Genomic DNA, 17,382 nt, shown 5'->3' on the forward strand with positions numbered 1-17,382 from the left:
AAATAGATAATTGAGCAAAATTCAAATTTGAGATTTCAGATGGCCATATTCACAGGAGGATTACGTTATTCAAAATTGGATGGCTCTAGGTACCGTTCTTTTATCACAATGCGAGAAACATACATACATTTATGCAGATCTCTCATTACTTAATTTCTTTAAATATAATACAGGGCTTATAACATTTGGTGGCAACAATTTGAAAGTTGAACCGACATTTCAATGCAAAATGTCAAAACGAAATTAAAAGTTCTTCCGGGAAAATTGCCCCTTTGGACTAAAAAAAAAAAACTAATGACTTACAATATAAATCTCAAACGTAATTTTGCTTGGATCTTTTTAACAGAATTATGTGAAATCACAGTTTTATCCTTTGAATTAAATTTTATAATCGTTTTTGGAATGACTTTATTTTCATGATGATAGTAAAAATATGACAAAGAAATTATTGTTTGTTTAAACGTGTCATATTAAAAATTCTATATACTATCATAAACAATTTAGAAATCTTCATCCATTAATTTGTGCCGAATCTAACCTCTCAATTTAACCTTGACTGAGGAACCAGTCGTTGCGACAGCTGTAAAAATAGATGGAACACCAAAACAATATTTTCTATGGAAAGAGAACTTACCTTGCAAAGATAATTTATTCAGAAACACATTCGAAATACGAAATAACAGAAAGAAAAAAAATAATGCGTCTGGATAATTAATTCCTCGCGAAATATCTATCTTAATTTCATTCCCAAACTTCTCAAGGAAATTTCATTTCCGGCAACATTATTAATAACGTGAAGGTTCCAAATTTGCTTTTTTTTTTTAATTCAGTGACATGTTTTAATAGAAACATCTCAAAATTTTTAACCGGTTCTTGCCAGCTAACAAGGAATTCGGCGATGAGTGAATTCACACTGCTTCTCAAACATACATTTCCCGAATTAGCATTCTAAGCAAGAAGTAAACAATAAAGGAAATTAAAATGCTAACTAAGAAGTTTGATTAAAATTCATCTGACATCAGTTTGAACCTTTTACGTGGGTAAAACCTGCAAACGACACTAGACTACCGCTTTGTTAACTTACTTAGAATACAAATTGAATTATTTATTTTAAAAGGAATTATTTATTAAATGACACGCTTACTTATTTAAGAGAATTTTTTTCTCAAAACAAAATGTACTTTTTTGTGTGGTCTAATAAGTTTATTAAGATTTGTTTCTTTATTTAGGTTCTAAAGAAGTAAGCAGTTGCATTTATAACGAAATAAAGCAAATTAATATCGCCTCAAATGAATGGTAACGCAAGTCGCATTTGCTACTAGAAATTCTGTTCCCTCTCTTTAAAATGTCTTTGAAGCGAATTCATTTCTTTTAATACTTCTTTTCCCTCTAAAAATCGTCTGTCTATGCGTTATTGCTTCAACTTAACTATTCAGTGGAGATCAAATATTTATGTATTTGATGTAGTTATCATTTGATTGTTTTCATTGAATTTCTAAAATATACGTTAATTAAATAACATCCTAGTTTAATTTTATCAATAAAAATTAGATCAATAAAAATGGGTTATATGATTCGCTTGAGGTAAATTAAAAATAATTTTGTCTCAATTCTAGAAGACGTTGCACAAATCAAGACGTTGTTTATTTATCTTTAGCTTGGATACGCCTTTTTATGACGTAATATTGGCTACGCCTCTTTCTGGAATTTACAGCTATATTTCAAGAGAATTTAAATTATATTTTAATTGATTTGAAATGTTAAATCTATGATTTTACTGCTCGAAATTGTATTATTATAAATCTACTTTACTGTGTTCGCATTTAACACAACGAAATGCTCAAAAGTGCATAATTAAGATTTACCAAACGATTGAAAATACTGAACGAATTATATAAAATTTATAACCGTAACTGCTGAAAATACAGAAAAGAATTCTTTGGCTCAAAGAACATTTTGATTACCTGATGAGTAGGTGTGATATTGTTGCTTCCTGCAGTATGCGTAAATATTTGAATTTGATTTTTTTTCCTTCTTTTTAGATGAAGCAAAATTTAGTTCGAGCAAAGATGTCGACAATACATTTCACAAAAAGAAAGGGCTGAAGGTAAGTTTTATTTATTATTATTGGATAATATCGGTTGCACGCCAGATTTGGCTATTTCATTGTTAGGTAATGAATGACATCTGTGTTTCTAACTGCCGTCTGTTATTTTTAAAATCCTCTTTTATTTTCACTACATTGGAATATATGTTGAAGTTGCAAATGTTCATGACAGGCATCATGATCATGGTTGGTGCGCAATTCTGATGTGTGCAAAGCTGTGTACGATGTTCATTTACCGTAAACAATTATTTTTCTTTTTTCATTAATACATTTATTTATTTATTTATTTATTGCAATTTAATGAATATTGTCTACTTAAAAGTATATGGGATTCTAATGTCGTGTAACTATAAAATCATTTGTGAAAACTGTAAAATCAAAAGGTTCTACGAGGTAAATTTTCATTTAAAAAAATGTTTTTATTTATATAAATACTAAAGGTTAAAAATCTTTGAAAATATTGAAGCTTTTTGAAATATAAGTATGCAAGACTTCTTGCTTTCCGTTTTAATAAATGGTAGAACTGAATTATTCTATCATGTTAATTTAAAATAAACAGTTTATTATGCTTATTTTCGTTAAAGCCAAAGCTTAATTGTTAGAAATGTAAATTTAAAACAAAGAATTTAGAATGCTAATTTACAATACTAAACAATTCGATGTTGTTATTTTCTATAGAAAACCGTAAACACATGTAGTGTAAAATGTGACAATATATTGTGACGTCACAAGCTTAGTCCCACCTATTTCTAACTTCATTAAGTTCCTTCTTCTCAATTTTGTTTATGCAGCGTATTCTAAGATTTTACCATTATTTCTTTTTTCAATTTCAGTACGCTCGTAATGTATATTATATATGTAAAAGTTTTTGAGTTCACAATTTAATAAAATGAACTGAAACGCATAATAATAATGATAATGTTTGTCGTACAAGATCAAGAATATTACGACAGCTATAAAATGTCTTTTTTTTTTAATTAGTTCCTTTAAAACTGTGTAAATTTTTTTTTTTTTTTTTTTTTTTTTTTTTTTTTTTTTGCATGTTTTAGATTATAGAATGGGGAAATGGAAAGAAAAAATTTACTGTCTCTGAATATAGGAAAATTAATCTTCTAATTTGATATAAGATTACATTAAATTAATTGGACTTTTCACTTGATTTAGAAATTGAATCACATCATCATTTAAATTCGTGGAGTTGATAATATACAAGTATTGCATCTTTTGATTTTAAAATGCATCATTTTCATCAAGTGCACGGCAACTAAAATTCTGAAAAATCTCCAAAATTAGGCACATTGGTTTTACATCTTCAAAAACATTCATTTGGAATGTTTTGGCTTAACTGGTGGTATGAAGATTAAAGTTTTACGGTGACTGAGTTAAATAAGGTTTTGCAAAGAAATTCCGCACTGAAGGCATTGTGCCTATACAATTTTGAAAAGATTTCTATCATATATTTGTACTGATAATGCAAAAGGATACATATAAAACATTTAAAAAAGGGTGTTCAGTAAAAACGTTCAAGATTTGACCCAAATTACAAACAGACAGATAAAATCGCATGCAACCATTCTTTCCTGCGTCAAGCGATCCCGAAAAGCCCTTCCAAGATTCATTTTTATTATTATTCAGACACTTCTTCTTTGATTGCCACCTACATTATATCAATATTATACGCATAATCGAAGGTTAAATGAGTAAAATTAACTTCATTAATTAGTTTGTTGAAAAACAAATCAGATTCATGTTTAGGCAATTAAAAAAATAATTTCATAGTTTGATTTCGTGACATAAATAATAAATATCTGTATATGTTAGTATTTATATGCATTTTTTGATTTCATAAAATACGCAGAACAGAAAAATAAGACTAAATTTCTCTCACTTATATTAAGGCCCACAAGTGCCCGAGCGGTAAAGTCGCTGAGCACTGGTAGTTCGGTCCGAGGTTCGAATCTCACGAGCAGGCTGGTTGCATGGGCGTTTCCGTGGTTTTCCCCATGTGTAACTTGTATAAGAGCCAGTTTTGCCTTAGAAAGTCTTCCACGAAGGCATCCCTTTCCTTAGGCAGCTAGCCCTCGAGTGCTTTGCCGTAATCAAATAAACCAAACCAAACTATCATTAATATATTTACGTGTTTGGCCTACAGGAACAAGAAAACTCAGTTTTCTGGACTTTTCGAATATTCCGATAGAATTAATTTCGAATATATGGATTCGGATATTAGAATTCTCTCAAATTCGTGAAGCGAAAGTACTACATAATTCTTAAAATATAGAAACACGCCAACACATCTTATAGAAATCAAATTTTTGAAACAAATATTGAATATACTATTTCGAAATCCTGAATGGTGTTTCATGTCACTTCAGTTTCGCAAGGTTCTTCAAGAATACTTTTAAAGACTTCTATTATTCACTGCTTTTCTAAAGCGCCTCAAGGCACATGTTGTTTTCAACTGTAACGGGAATTGTATTTCACTCTCATTCTCCGTTACGTAATGTGCAGGAAAAAGAAGAAAGAAATCTAGGTCTGGAATTTTACCTTTTCGGAAAAAAAGATCACGATAACAGTGAACGAATTTTACCATTAACTGCCTCTAATGGAAAGCATTGAACCTAAAGAAAATTCGTTAATTCAGATACAAATTTGTTAATAGAATAGAGGAAATGCAATCAAACGTGTTTGGTTATTTCATACTTGTTGGTAACTTACAATTATTAAAGTTCTTCCTTCTTAAACAAAAAATTAAACTTGAAAAAGGGAATTCAACAGGCTTGAACTCACTTTACACATAAGAAGCAAATTATGCTGGGAAAATCAACCAAGATTAAAGAATTTGAGTTGTGTACTTTATTCGCTAAATTTCTTTGTATCTTCGCAATACATAAATTAAAAAAAATTTATTCTTATTTTTACTTCCTTGTACGAAGTAAAGGAACTGTTGTAATCACAAAAAATTTGGGTATCATATTTCAACGAAAATATCCATCTGACCGCTATTGAATGCAATTTATCAATGTTTTTCCGTGACATCTGTACCTAAGAACAGAATAAAAGACTCTTTTTCCCAAAACGAATTATAAAACTGATTTAAAATGTATTCAGAAGAGACTTTTCGTGGCATCTGTACGTATGTACTCGTATGTATATATGTATGTATATCGCATAACTCAAAAACGAGTTTCCTCAGAACTTTGAAATTTTATACATAGGAGTGCTATAGCACGTAGTTGTGCACCTCCCATTTTGGTTGCAATCGGCAGCACCAAAAGTATATATATATATATATATATGCCTACGCTGTCAGTTTATAGCACCAAAAGTATATATATATATATATATATATATATATATGCCTACTCTGTTAGTTTATAGCACCAATATATATATATATACATATATATATATATCCTACGCTGTTAGTTTATAGCACCAATATATATATATATATATATATTTCTATTCTTATATTTTGGTAAATTGTGCACTTTTTGCTTTCAAGATGATTGAATTATGTTGTTCTTATCTTTCGATTAAGGTTTTTATGAATTGAAAAATTGTATAAGATATAGATAGTTGCATCTATACCTTATACAATAATACACTCTATACTATCTTATACAATCTTTAGATATATAGTTGCATGCAATATTTGTAGAATTATCAACAACTTAAAAGTTGTTTAAGTGCGGCAAGCCTAATGATTTACTATAGCAGCCATATTTTTTTACATTTGACACTTAGCAGAATAGGGAATTAATTCAGTTTCTGCACTTTCAGTGTCTTTTTTGCTGAGTGGGCCAAAAGAAAACTTTTAGATTTTGCACCGGAAAATTTGCTTTCTGGCCTGTTGGCCGAATTGCTTGTTTCTGCATAGAAACACTTTAACTGTAAATGTTATTTTTTAATTGCTTTAACTGTATTTGGTTTTTTTCTATATGTTTCAATTTTTAATAAAGGTATTTTGATGTTTTATGTATTTTTGCCTTGCTGCGAAGTGAGAAAATTAATTGAATGACAAATCAATCTCCCATGAAATTCGAGAAAATAAGTTTAAATGAAATGAAGGAAAAAATGTGTGTAATGTAATATTTCGTACAAGGAAGTCATGTGGTGTACACATCAGATTTTTTTTTATGCATTAAACTCAGATTTGAAATTTGCCTTCAGATAAAACCTCTTTTAATAAATTATTATTATTGCCATTTTTATTATTATTACCTCTATCATCATCATATGAAAGTATCGAAGCTTCAAAACCTTGTAGAATTCTGATCTGAGAAAAATTAGGCTTCTTTTTTACCTGTATGTTTTACATTTCGGGAATCCATATCTCATAGAGCACTTTATACAAATGTTAATATAATGATCTATAGCCTATCCTTCACAATTTCAAGCGGCCATGACCGTCGCCAAAGCTAGCAAAACCGGTGCGGCCAAAAAGTTTACCGATGACACTGCCTTTGCTAGTTTTAAAAAAATCTAGCTAAAAAGCCCGTCTTTAATACTAGCTTAATGTCTCACACAAATAGTAATATTTGACTATTTATGATAAACAAGTCATATACATTTATGTATGTATAAAAAAGAAATTCCCTCACTTAACAAATAGTGAACAATTTAAAAGACATACTTCTCATAAATGCAGCGAAAGTTTAATATTCTGCAGCAGTCTTTTTGATTTCCTAGCATGCAAGCAATACTTACAAAAGCAATCTGAAGGTCGATTTTAGCGGTCATTGCTTCTATGCCGGTTTCACTTGACAGTCGTTTACAAACCAAGGTCGGAGTCCACATTCATGTATTTTATTTATTTATCACGTCTTCTTCTAATACTACTACATTTTAGAATAAGAATGACATCGAGAATGTTTTTTTTTCTTCTTTTTTTAACACAACACAAGAAGTTCTGTTACTTACACATAGGCTTATTTAAAATTTTTCGTTATGTAACGGCAATAATAAAAGGAACTTAAGCAATAAATTTAAAATTTTCTTGACAGATATCGTGTATCTCTTTTTTTTTTTTTTTTTTTTTTTTTTTTTTTTTTGACTGTTTACTGAATGAATAAAATGGAGTATTAGATTGTTCTGAAATGTTTAAAATTGCATATCATATAGTGATTATATTTTTGACTTTAATTTCAAAGCCAAAAAAAATCATAATAATAGTGCTTGGTAGGCATTTGCTACCGTCTCCTTATTCTGCAGTGAAAGAATGGGTAAAAACAATTTCGCATGGGATGTCGATGCATGAGTCAAGATTACTGAATTACTGAACACATAGTTTTATTTATGGTTTCGTTTGGTTTATGAGTGTAGCAAAGCACTCGAGAGCTAAGGGTTAAGGTATTAGCCTAAGGGTAGAGATGCCTTCGTGGAGGAATTTGATACTTTGGTCGGTAATACTCACTTGCAGCAGGCGATAGTGTTTCCTACTCTTGACAGTTATTGAAAGAGTCCCATTATGGGTGACTTGTGATGCAACCATAAAGAATATTTTCCAAAAGAGATATGTATCTGACTGGAAGAGAACAGACTAAAGAACTCTGCTTCTAAAATTCAAAACCGGGTAGGGTCTGGAGATTGGTCGGTGTGGATGCTCGTAGTCTTTCAGAATTCATGTTTTTGCAAAGACACACTATAAAACGTGGACGACTTCCTAAGGGAAACTGGCTCATATACACGTTACACAGACGGAAAACTACAGAAACGCCCATGCAGCCAGGCCGTTTGCGGGATTTGGACCTCGGAAAGAACTACCAGTGTTCAGCGACTTTACCGCTCTGCCGCCTGATGGGCCGTTTTACTTATGATTCGACTCGTGGTGTGGTTGCATAAAATGCTATCCGAAGTATGTGAAAACTATCAGAAATTTCGACCCAATAACACATAATAAATTCAACGCATAATAAATTCTTTGGGCCTTCTTCGAAATTAAGACCACAGAGCTCATAAGACATTACTTCGATAAGTTAAAAAGCGACTGAAATAAGATAACAGACCACTTCGATCAGATCGAAGGAAACCCCATTTTATTATAATAAAGATTATGAGGATTTATGATTTTTTTTAATTTTTATCAGTGGCCCCAACCACTGATCTTCCAATTACCAGCTTAAAAGTATTCACCACTTATAACATGAGAACTTAGGGAAAAAGGCTAGTTCATTACAAGTGCAGAAACGTATTTTCTGAATGTCAACTGTGTATCCATACATTGTTTTCTTAAAGAAAGCAAGCATCATTTTAGCCAACACTCTTCAATAACTTCAACTCTGAACTACCAATTAAGTAAAGAATTTTAAGAAAATGAAATCAAACATACTGCTATTTAAAACGCATTGGCAATAAATATTTGAGTGAAATTTAATCGACACGTGGAAGGGAGAATCCATCCTAATACTGCACTTCTGCGTTACTGAAATAAACTAATAGGCAGAATATATTTTCTGAAAAATATTCACTTAACAAGTTTTTCGCAGCCGTTATAGTTGTGATTCAAAAATACAATGTCTTCCGTTAAATAGTAACACAAAATAAATAATCTAAAATTAGGATTTTCATTATAATACAATTTTGCACATAAAAGAAAAAAATCTGATATGTACACCACATAACTTCCTTGTACGGAATATTAAATTATACGCATTTTTTCTTGAATTTCATTTAAACTTATTAGATTGAATTAAACCTACTTCGCCGACAGCGCATAAAATACAATAGAATAAATTTATTCTTTAAAATTTACTTTGTTTACCATAGCGATACTCAGGCGCTAGGTTTACTTAACAGTATTATGTTTCGTTCATATTATAACTCAGAATGCACAAAATTTATATCATTTAAAGAATTATCTAATCGTTGCCACATGTTCTACTCAAATACTATAATAAGGCTAGAACTATGTATAAAAGAAATTAATCAAACAAAACTAAGGCTCCTCTAAAGTCCTTAATATAGGAGCCTTAAACAAAACAAAAAAGAAATGGTTTTTCACAGACGATTGAGTATTTCTCATTCAATTCATTCAGTTTTCACTTCGCGACAAGGCAAAAATGCATAAAAACACAAAATATCTGTATTAAAAATTACGAAGTAAATCTCAAACGCTTATTTCCTCGAAAAAATTCCAGAAAGGATTAAGCATGATTTAAATAATAAATGAAGGCGTTATCTTTGTTGTTGCGAAGCTAAGTTTCTCTAGATTGGCAACAAATCCGCTACTCAGCTGTTTCAAATGTAAACAAGAGCAATGGCCGCCATCAAATTAGGCTTAGCGGCATTTAAACAATTTTAAAATTGTTGATAATTCTAAAAATATTGCATACAGATTTACTAAAGGCATAAAACCCTTAACCAGAAGATAAAAACAACATAATTCAATCATTTTTAAAGCAAAAAATGTACAATTTACAAACATATAAGAGTAAAGAAACTGAGATCACTGAGCCGGGTAACAGAGTGGATATATTTATAAATATATTTATATACGTTTGGCGCGGCCGATTGAAACCAAAATACGAGGTGCACATCTACATGTTATAATAGTCTTATATACAAAATTTCAACGTTCTGAGGCTACTCGTTTTGGAGTTATGCGAGATACGTACGTACGCACGTACGTATATACGTTCGTACAGACGCCACGAAAAATTCTCTTCAGAATTCATTTTAAAGCAGTTTTTTAGTTTTTTTGGAGGAAAAGTCTTTTATTCTGTGCTTACGCACAGATATTACGCAAAAACATAGTTAAATTGCATTCGAAAGCGGTCAAAGGGGACATTTTCGTTGAAATATGCTGCCTGAAGCTTTTCGTGATTACAATACTTCCTTTTTACTTCGTACAAGGAAGTAAAAACTGATAGTTTTAAAATACCTTATGCTGGAGAACGCAGTTGGTACATGCATGACTCAATAAATCCTCTCCGGGGTATTTTACGTAACTGAGAATTCGAGTGACTCTACGAGCTCAGATTAGTTTCTGAAGAACTCATCCACACTGAACATTTAGATTTCAACAATCTTGTATGCTTTTTTAATTTCGAGATTTTTATCTTTATGGCTACCCATACGTTCCTTTTAGTGCAGAAAATTTCATTCAAACCAAATTCATTTCAATTCAAATTTCATTCATGTTACAAAATTTAAGTGGAAAACGTAATAAAATGATACTTATTGATTATTTTTATAATTTATTATTCTTAAATGACACAACTAGTGGCTGTTTCTTCTCTCCTTTGAACAACCAACGAAATAAACTCTTCAATGTAAAACTAGGTTTTTAAAAAAAAAGGGCTTAAAGGTATAAAAACTAGACTCACCTTTGCCTCTATTGGTGCACCGGGTCTGGTCGAATATTTGGCAACTGCTTCCCTGGGTTGTAGATGCCCTGTTTTATAAAAACAAATTCAATTTGCATTACAGTGTATAGATATACGATGAAAACTGTATGTTTTAGGCTTTGGGGATTCCTGCAAGCTAAAGTTAATCATAAATATAATTTTATTGATCCTGATACAGGAGTTCATACACAGACAGTTGAGAGAATGTGGGTCAGTGCTCAGTGGAGGAACAAGAGACATAGAGGGACAGCGAGACATCATTTAGAATCTTATTTAGCAAAGTTCATATGGCGACAGCATCAGGTCAAAGAAAATAGAGACTGTTTTGAATCTATGTTAAAATCTATATCGGCCCATTTTCCATCGAAATCCGATTGACTACTTTGATTTTAAATAAAGTGTTTTGATTTTTGAAAGTGTTTTGATTTTAAATAAAGTGTTTTAATTTATGATTTGTCGCAAAAATTTTAAGTGTAGATTGACGGCACTTAAAAACTGCCAAATCTGCAGCTGCGGTGGCATTAATACGTAAGTACCGAAATTTCTATTTATTGATAAATTCGAAAACTCTAAATGAAATTGTAATATATATATATATAACTAATTAAAGTAAAAAACAAACGATAAAAGACCTATGTGGTCAAAAACCTTTGCGCATTGAGTTGCAAAATTTAGAAAAAGTTAAAAGAAATTTCCTAGTTCGTACAGATTTTTTAATAAAATGCATTTTATAAACTCAACTCCAAATAAGATAAATATTTAACATGAAATTCTTAGAATTTTTGGTTCGCAGTAGTTTCCAAATGTCATAAAAAGCTATATATTAAATATGAAATCAAGTTATGTAACAGAATGTTTTAAATTGTGCGCGCAAGGTGGACACATGACGAAACCTTTTGTCACACAGTGCATTAAATTATAAAAATGTTTGTGGCAACACTAATTACTTTTAAAATAAATACGTTATCCCAGTTCTTGCAATAGTCACGTATTTGAAGATCTTATGGGTTTCAGCTGAAACATATGGATACGTGATAGCGCTCTAGTACAGTATTTACACTTTGTCAGCAAGTGTCAAATATTTACACTTTGTCAGCAAGTGGACTTTAATATCTAAGTATGAACCAAATCTTAGTATACCTGATTTAATATTTAGGATTTGAATATTTTTTGTACAAAATATGAACTAAAAATTACTAAATACCTGTACTTGCAGCATATCCATTATACTTGAAACTTCTTAAGCTGTTTTCAACTGATTGTAGGATTTCTTCGCAAGGCTTCAAGTGGCCAGAAACAGTTGGGTCTCCTGAAGGAAAAATAAAAATGTAAACAAATGTAGGTGTTTCTTAGTTTAATGATTTATTTTCCAAAATATTCTGAAAACATTTATGTTTGTTTTCCTTTATATAGGCTCTTTAATTACAATTCAAAAGCATTTTAAATATTTCAAACGCAAAAAAACTTGGAAGTTTTTTTGCGAAATCTTATAATGAAATATTTCCATTTATAATTGAAGCAATCCCCATGTAAGAATTATTTACAAAATTATTATTGTAATAATATCAAAATTTAATAATAATACTAAAGGACAAGCTGTGGCCAAAAAAAAAAAATAAGTTTTACGTACACCTGAAAAGAAAATGCGTAAAAACATTTCAATACGAATGAAATCAATTCATTCTTTCCAAACAACCAATTCGTAAATAATTTTTTTGTCGGCAGACCATGATGCATGGAAACCAAAACTTTTGATATTTCAGGTTAATAAGTATACGTATGGAGTTGTGATTTAAATTTAATGTAACACAATAATTTTTTCTCAATATCAACAAAAGAATGAACGTGGCAATAACATGTCTTGTCAATTATCCTAATCTGAAATAAAAAAGTTCCCAACAGCAGCTGTTTATGTAAAACATGACCTTATATAATAATAATATATTTAATAATTTGACAAAGCAATTTTATTTCCTATTTGGTAGAGCTTATAAATTTTTGTTTAAGAAACTCTACGATTTGAAAGCGAACAATGGCAAGACTTTTCGAAATAAAGTAGATTTTTATCTCCAGCGCGCGAGACTGTTGCCACTCGGAAACATGAAACGAAATTTAGCGTTTTTAGAGTTTTTAATTAACATCTCGGCTTCGTACGACTTTAATCAAGTCGTACGAAGATGAGAATGATTGAAATGCACGGGTATAGATATCAAAGTATGTCAAAGCAAAATATGGAAATTCGTTAAAATCCTATTATACCAAGTCTCGCTATTTTTATATTAAAATTTCACTGAATAAATTAAAATTTTTAAAATCGCTGATGGAAATATAAATTATTGTACTAAATTGTTAAAAATGTTTAAAATTTTCATCGATAGTAAAAGTTAAATTTCACTCAGAAAATTTTAGCTTAATTTTTACGTAAATTAAAAAAAAAATTGACGCTTTATTGTTTGTTTATTTATAAAATTTTGAAGTCTAAATATTTTGAAGCTTTATTAGAAGAATACAAATTTAAAAATGAGAAGATCAAACCAATGTAACCATTCTTCTCACACAAATAAATTTACAGAACCAATTATAGAAAGAAAGCACTTGTAAAGTAATCAAAAGTTTTGCAAATTTTTTTTTTTTTTTTTTTTTTTTTTTTTTTTTTTTTTTTTGTTTCCTAAACATTTTATTTATTTTAGATGAGCAATTTTTTGTCCATAAACGGATTGATATCAATAAATGTATTTTGCTTATTCGTATGTTTGATGACTGGTCAAATCAGGACGTGAATTTCGTATGTGGTTATAGTTCAAAACTTGTTACTATATGATACTCTGTTTTCGTGGATTTATTGCCACTAAATAAATTTGCAAACGATTAATTAAAACCAAAAAAAGATTTATTTCCGTCATTTATTTGCAGTTGAATTTGTTTTCGAAGTTCAGATTCCGAGAAGACTATAATTACTTCACAAAAGCGATTTTTCTTTTTTGTCAATCAGTTTGCTTTATATTTTATGTTTTAAAACTTTTAAACATTTTCCAGTTGCGATTTTCCTTTTTGTCAGTCAGTTTGTTTTATATTTTTATTTTATGTTTAAAACTTTAAACATTTTCTTTAAGAGATAAAAGTTAATGTCTTTAAAATATTGGTTTTATTACACTGTTAACTTTAATATTCACAAACATTACTTCTGCTGTTACGAGTAAAATAAATATCAAAAGCAAAGTCTTTGTTAGTATTGAATATCATGATGTCTGCTCAGATGGTGTAGTGGTTAGGAGAGCCCTACTGCGATACCAAAGGGTTCGAATCCCGGAGAAGGCATGGATGTAAAATTGTCTGTCCCTTCGTAGGGGAGGCTGCCCAAAATGAGGAAACGGAGCAGATTCAAGTGCCCCTGCCCCGGTCATGCCTAAAGAGGCAAATAGAGGAGACTGCCATTGGAAACTGGCAGAAAGAATGGAACCAAATCCCGCAAGGCCGCAGAGCATATGAGTTCCTGCCCAAGGTAGAGGTGGACCGGCTCATCTCAGCGCCCTACCTCACGAGATATATAACAGGCCACGGCCCCTTTCCAGTTGGAAACGGCCCCAGGGGTCTAGCAACAACTAATGTGTGTGTCTTTGATAACTTGGGCTCACCAGACCACTATCTCACGGAGTGCCCTTTAACAGCAGAATGGCACATCAAATTCCTAACCACCAATGTTCTGCCTTTCAAACGCCTCCTCGCAAAACATCGAGGCACGCGGCAAAAGCTTAAAAGCATAATGGACAAGCTAGAAAAAATGGGCATAGACCTCTGCAGGCCGGAATAGGGCACATGCAATAAACATGTTTGGCATAACGATTCTCAAAGCTTACTAAAGTAGCTAGGACAGCAATGGTATGTGTATCCGAAGTATAGAAATGTAACTGTTTTTAGTTATCCGCGAGCCGACATGCCGTTCAAGGTTATTAGCACAGCAATGTACAGTGCACATATAATACTGTAGATGTAACGTGACATGTATTGAGCACACATCTGTTAAGCGTCTTACAACTATGAAGTCTTTAGATGGTTGCAGGGCCAGGTTAACACCCGAGTAGTCATAGAAAGCCGTCCGGGTGCCCTGTCCTGCTGTCACCTGTCCCTTCATAGGAGGTAACGGTGGCCACCTACTAGGTACCTCCACAATAAAACGGCCACCTCTTCTGGCCTTAGTAGTGGCCAATGCCATTATAAGCAAGTGCCCGTCATTGGAAGGGGGGATATCATGACTGAATCGAATATAATTCTTCAAACAGAATATTATGTTTTCAAGCCGTCCAGATGATGTATTGGTTAGGCGAGCCTATTGCGGTAACGAAATGCCCAGCTTTAAAAAACCTTTGATATTGCTGCTTTTGAAAACCCAGTAAGATTTTCTGTCTTCGAAATCGAGGCCCCAGCTAAACAGGAATCCTAATAAAGCTAAATAAACCCTTTTTCAAATGGTGAAAGATCTATCGTTTTTCCCATTTTACTTCAATTCATCGTGAAAAGCACTCGTACATATACTAGCATTGTAACCACTTGTAAACCACGCCATAAAAAATTTGCATATTTCATCCCTAGCACGCATTCAAATGAAAATCTTAAAGGTTTCTAATTCATTGGCCAGTGTGTGTATTATTATTATGTCCGGACAACAGCAAGATGTAAAAATATTTTCAAAGAAATAAAAATACTTTTTTCTAGAATTTTTTTGGATAGGTTAGTAAAAGAAATGGGAAAAGATTGTAGCCAATATCTAAAAAAAATCATTAGCTGAGCTATTTTAGGCATTTATGGAAATATTAAAACTTAAACAGAATTTTACATCAAAATACTATATTTTAACTTAATTAAGATATTAGAATAATGTGTATCTTAGTAATACAGAAGTAAATCATAAAGATATACTTACCTATGGAAAGCGAAATCATTTTCTTTTCCGGATTGGGAGTGAGTTTCATGTTTTCCACAACTTTTCTGATAGGATTGATTGTTCCTGTGGCAAAATTCGATGCCTTGACATTCCATCCTCTCCTGCCGGCACGTTCTTGTCTCTGAAGCTGGGGTGGATCTGCGAGAGTAGCTGAAACACGGATTGGCATTTTGAAGTAAGAATACGAAACAGCTGTGCGACGAACCTCGAAGAATTTTTAAGAAGACTTGAAGTTGATGGAGCTAACCTTGAACTTTTATCTGATATAATTCAAGCTGCAGTAAATAAGTGGAAACTCCGTGGAATTGCTGAAAATTTTGGTCTGTTTGAAGGTCTGCAAAATAAAACTGAGCTTGCTGGAACAGTCAGTGATACCGATTTTATCGGCTTTCGATATGCGATGTGAAAGTGGAAATTTCTTGAAACTTTTGATTCTTCTTCGCTACTGAAATACTATTAGTACCACTTTTCGCTATTGCTAAATTACAGATCACAGTCGTTTATGACTTCAAGCACTTTGCTACTTATGTAACAGGGGATCGAAATTTTAAAACACACTTTTTGACTTTTAAAGTTGAATTCCTGCAACAAATCTCTGCATCTAGCTGAAGCAATTCACAAAATGCGCAACAATAGAATAAATTTTAATGAAAGTTAAATATGAATTCTATAATACAAGTAATTCAGATCTTACGATGTTAGTCCTAATTCTTCCAAAAAAGTGCAAGAAGCAGTATAATTTATAATTTAAATAACGCTTGCTCATACCATGGAAGGCCGTTGGTTTGAATTCCGGCAAGCTGATTGAATAACTAAACATTAAGTTGGAGAATTTTCGAATCGATGAAATTCAGAAGTCTTGATTTTCTAGAAAAAAAAAAAAGAAGCTAAAATTAGATATTTCTTACTTACATATTTTAGAATGAAGAACATAATAATTTTAGCTATTCGATGCAATTCTGTGAGAATTATTCAGGCATGTGGCTCTTTCATTCTTGATGAAAGTTCATAGATGGCTTTGTTTGCCTTTTTAGTTTATTCGTCATCCAACAAAATTAGATCTAATATTCAACCCAGCAAGATATCTTTTTCTAGCAAATTAGTTTCTCTTTTCTTCATTGAGCCCACCAGCGGCCGAGCGGTAGAGTCGCTGAACACTGGTAGTTCGGTCCGAGGTTCGAATCCCGCGAACGGGCTGGCTGCATGGGTGTTTTCGTGGTTTTCCCCATGTGTAACGTGTATACGAGCCAGTTTCCCTTAGAAAGTCCTCCACAAAGGCATCCCTCCCCTTAGGCGAGACAGCCCTCGTGTGCTTTGCCATAATTAAATACACCACAACACCACACCACTTTTCTTCATTGAAGAAATGATTCCTTGTGCAATAAACCTTCCATTTCAGAAAGAACAAACATCACATTCTTCCTTTCTCACCTCTGTTAGGGAAACATTAAAGTTATCTACATCTTCTAAACACGTTCTTAATTCTAACAACCTCTATATCATCAAATATGCACTTCCCCATCGCGTTGCTTGATCAATAATTGCTGCTTACCTAAGTTTACCAATAAGATTTGTAACTAAATGAAGTAACTAAATATACTAGTTTAATCAGTAATGGTAAATATCACATCCATCCTCCTTCCTTATATTTATTTATTAATTCGTCAATAAAAAAGAAACTAACTATTTTTTAAGGTATGTAGTCCATAAATAAAAAAAAGTAAATCAGTTTGTCACGAAATGTTTTTTTTAACTCACATTAATTTCATTTCAAATTCAAATTGTCCGACAAAAACTCGAGTCGCAGTCGACGTGTTTTTAACGACTCTAGCTCCGACTCCTTTTACCCCAAAATCTGCCTAACTCAGATTGCGACTCCATGATCCAGACTCCACAGCCCTGGATTTCTCATCAACTAGGATAAATGCTCTTTATTATAAGAGGATTATGGCTTTTGATTACTAAAGACCGCTCATTGAATA

The 17,382-nt window shown here is 31.8% G+C and overlaps 2 protein-coding genes across 5 annotated transcripts in view; one reads left to right on the forward strand and one right to left on the reverse strand.

Moving 5' to 3' along the window:
* Positions 1 to 10,865, forward strand: part of LOC146996608 (uncharacterized) — a 269,060-nt gene extending 258,195 nt beyond the window's left edge. Inside the window, exons 2-3 of one of the 2 annotated variants that reach the window (XR_015042315.1) lie at positions 2,043 to 2,107; positions 10,637 to 10,707. Coding sequence is in view for 1 of the 2 variants with exons in the window: in XM_085821247.1 (XP_085677373.1) it covers positions 2,043 to 2,107; positions 10,637 to 10,723 (152 nt within the window). In the remaining variant the exon portion in view is untranslated. Of the gene's footprint in view, positions 1 to 2,042; positions 2,108 to 10,636 lie in introns of both variants that reach the window. The other variant, XM_085821247.1, reaches the window with a different exon arrangement.
* The window catches only part of LOC118186418 (tyrosine aminotransferase-like), a 109,770-nt gene that overhangs the window by 83,655 nt on the left and 8,733 nt on the right, over positions 1 to 17,382 (reverse strand). For all 3 annotated transcript variants that reach the window (XM_035356508.2, XM_035356507.2, XM_035356506.2), the window contains exons 2-4: positions 15,380 to 16,267; positions 11,663 to 11,767; positions 10,438 to 10,505 (exon numbers count right to left, since the gene is read on the reverse strand). In XM_035356508.2, coding sequence (XP_035212399.1) covers positions 10,438 to 10,505; positions 11,663 to 11,767; positions 15,380 to 15,569 — 363 coding nt within the window. In that variant the 5' untranslated portion in view covers positions 15,570 to 16,267. The remainder of the gene's footprint in view (positions 1 to 10,437; positions 10,506 to 11,662; positions 11,768 to 15,379; positions 16,268 to 17,382) is intronic.

This window comes from Stegodyphus dumicola, chromosome 7, assembly GCF_044657685.1.
Source record: "Stegodyphus dumicola isolate Sdum_Otavi_A_Nest chromosome 7, ASM4465768v1".
NCBI lineage: Eukaryota > Metazoa > Arthropoda > Arachnida > Araneae > Eresidae > Stegodyphus > Stegodyphus dumicola.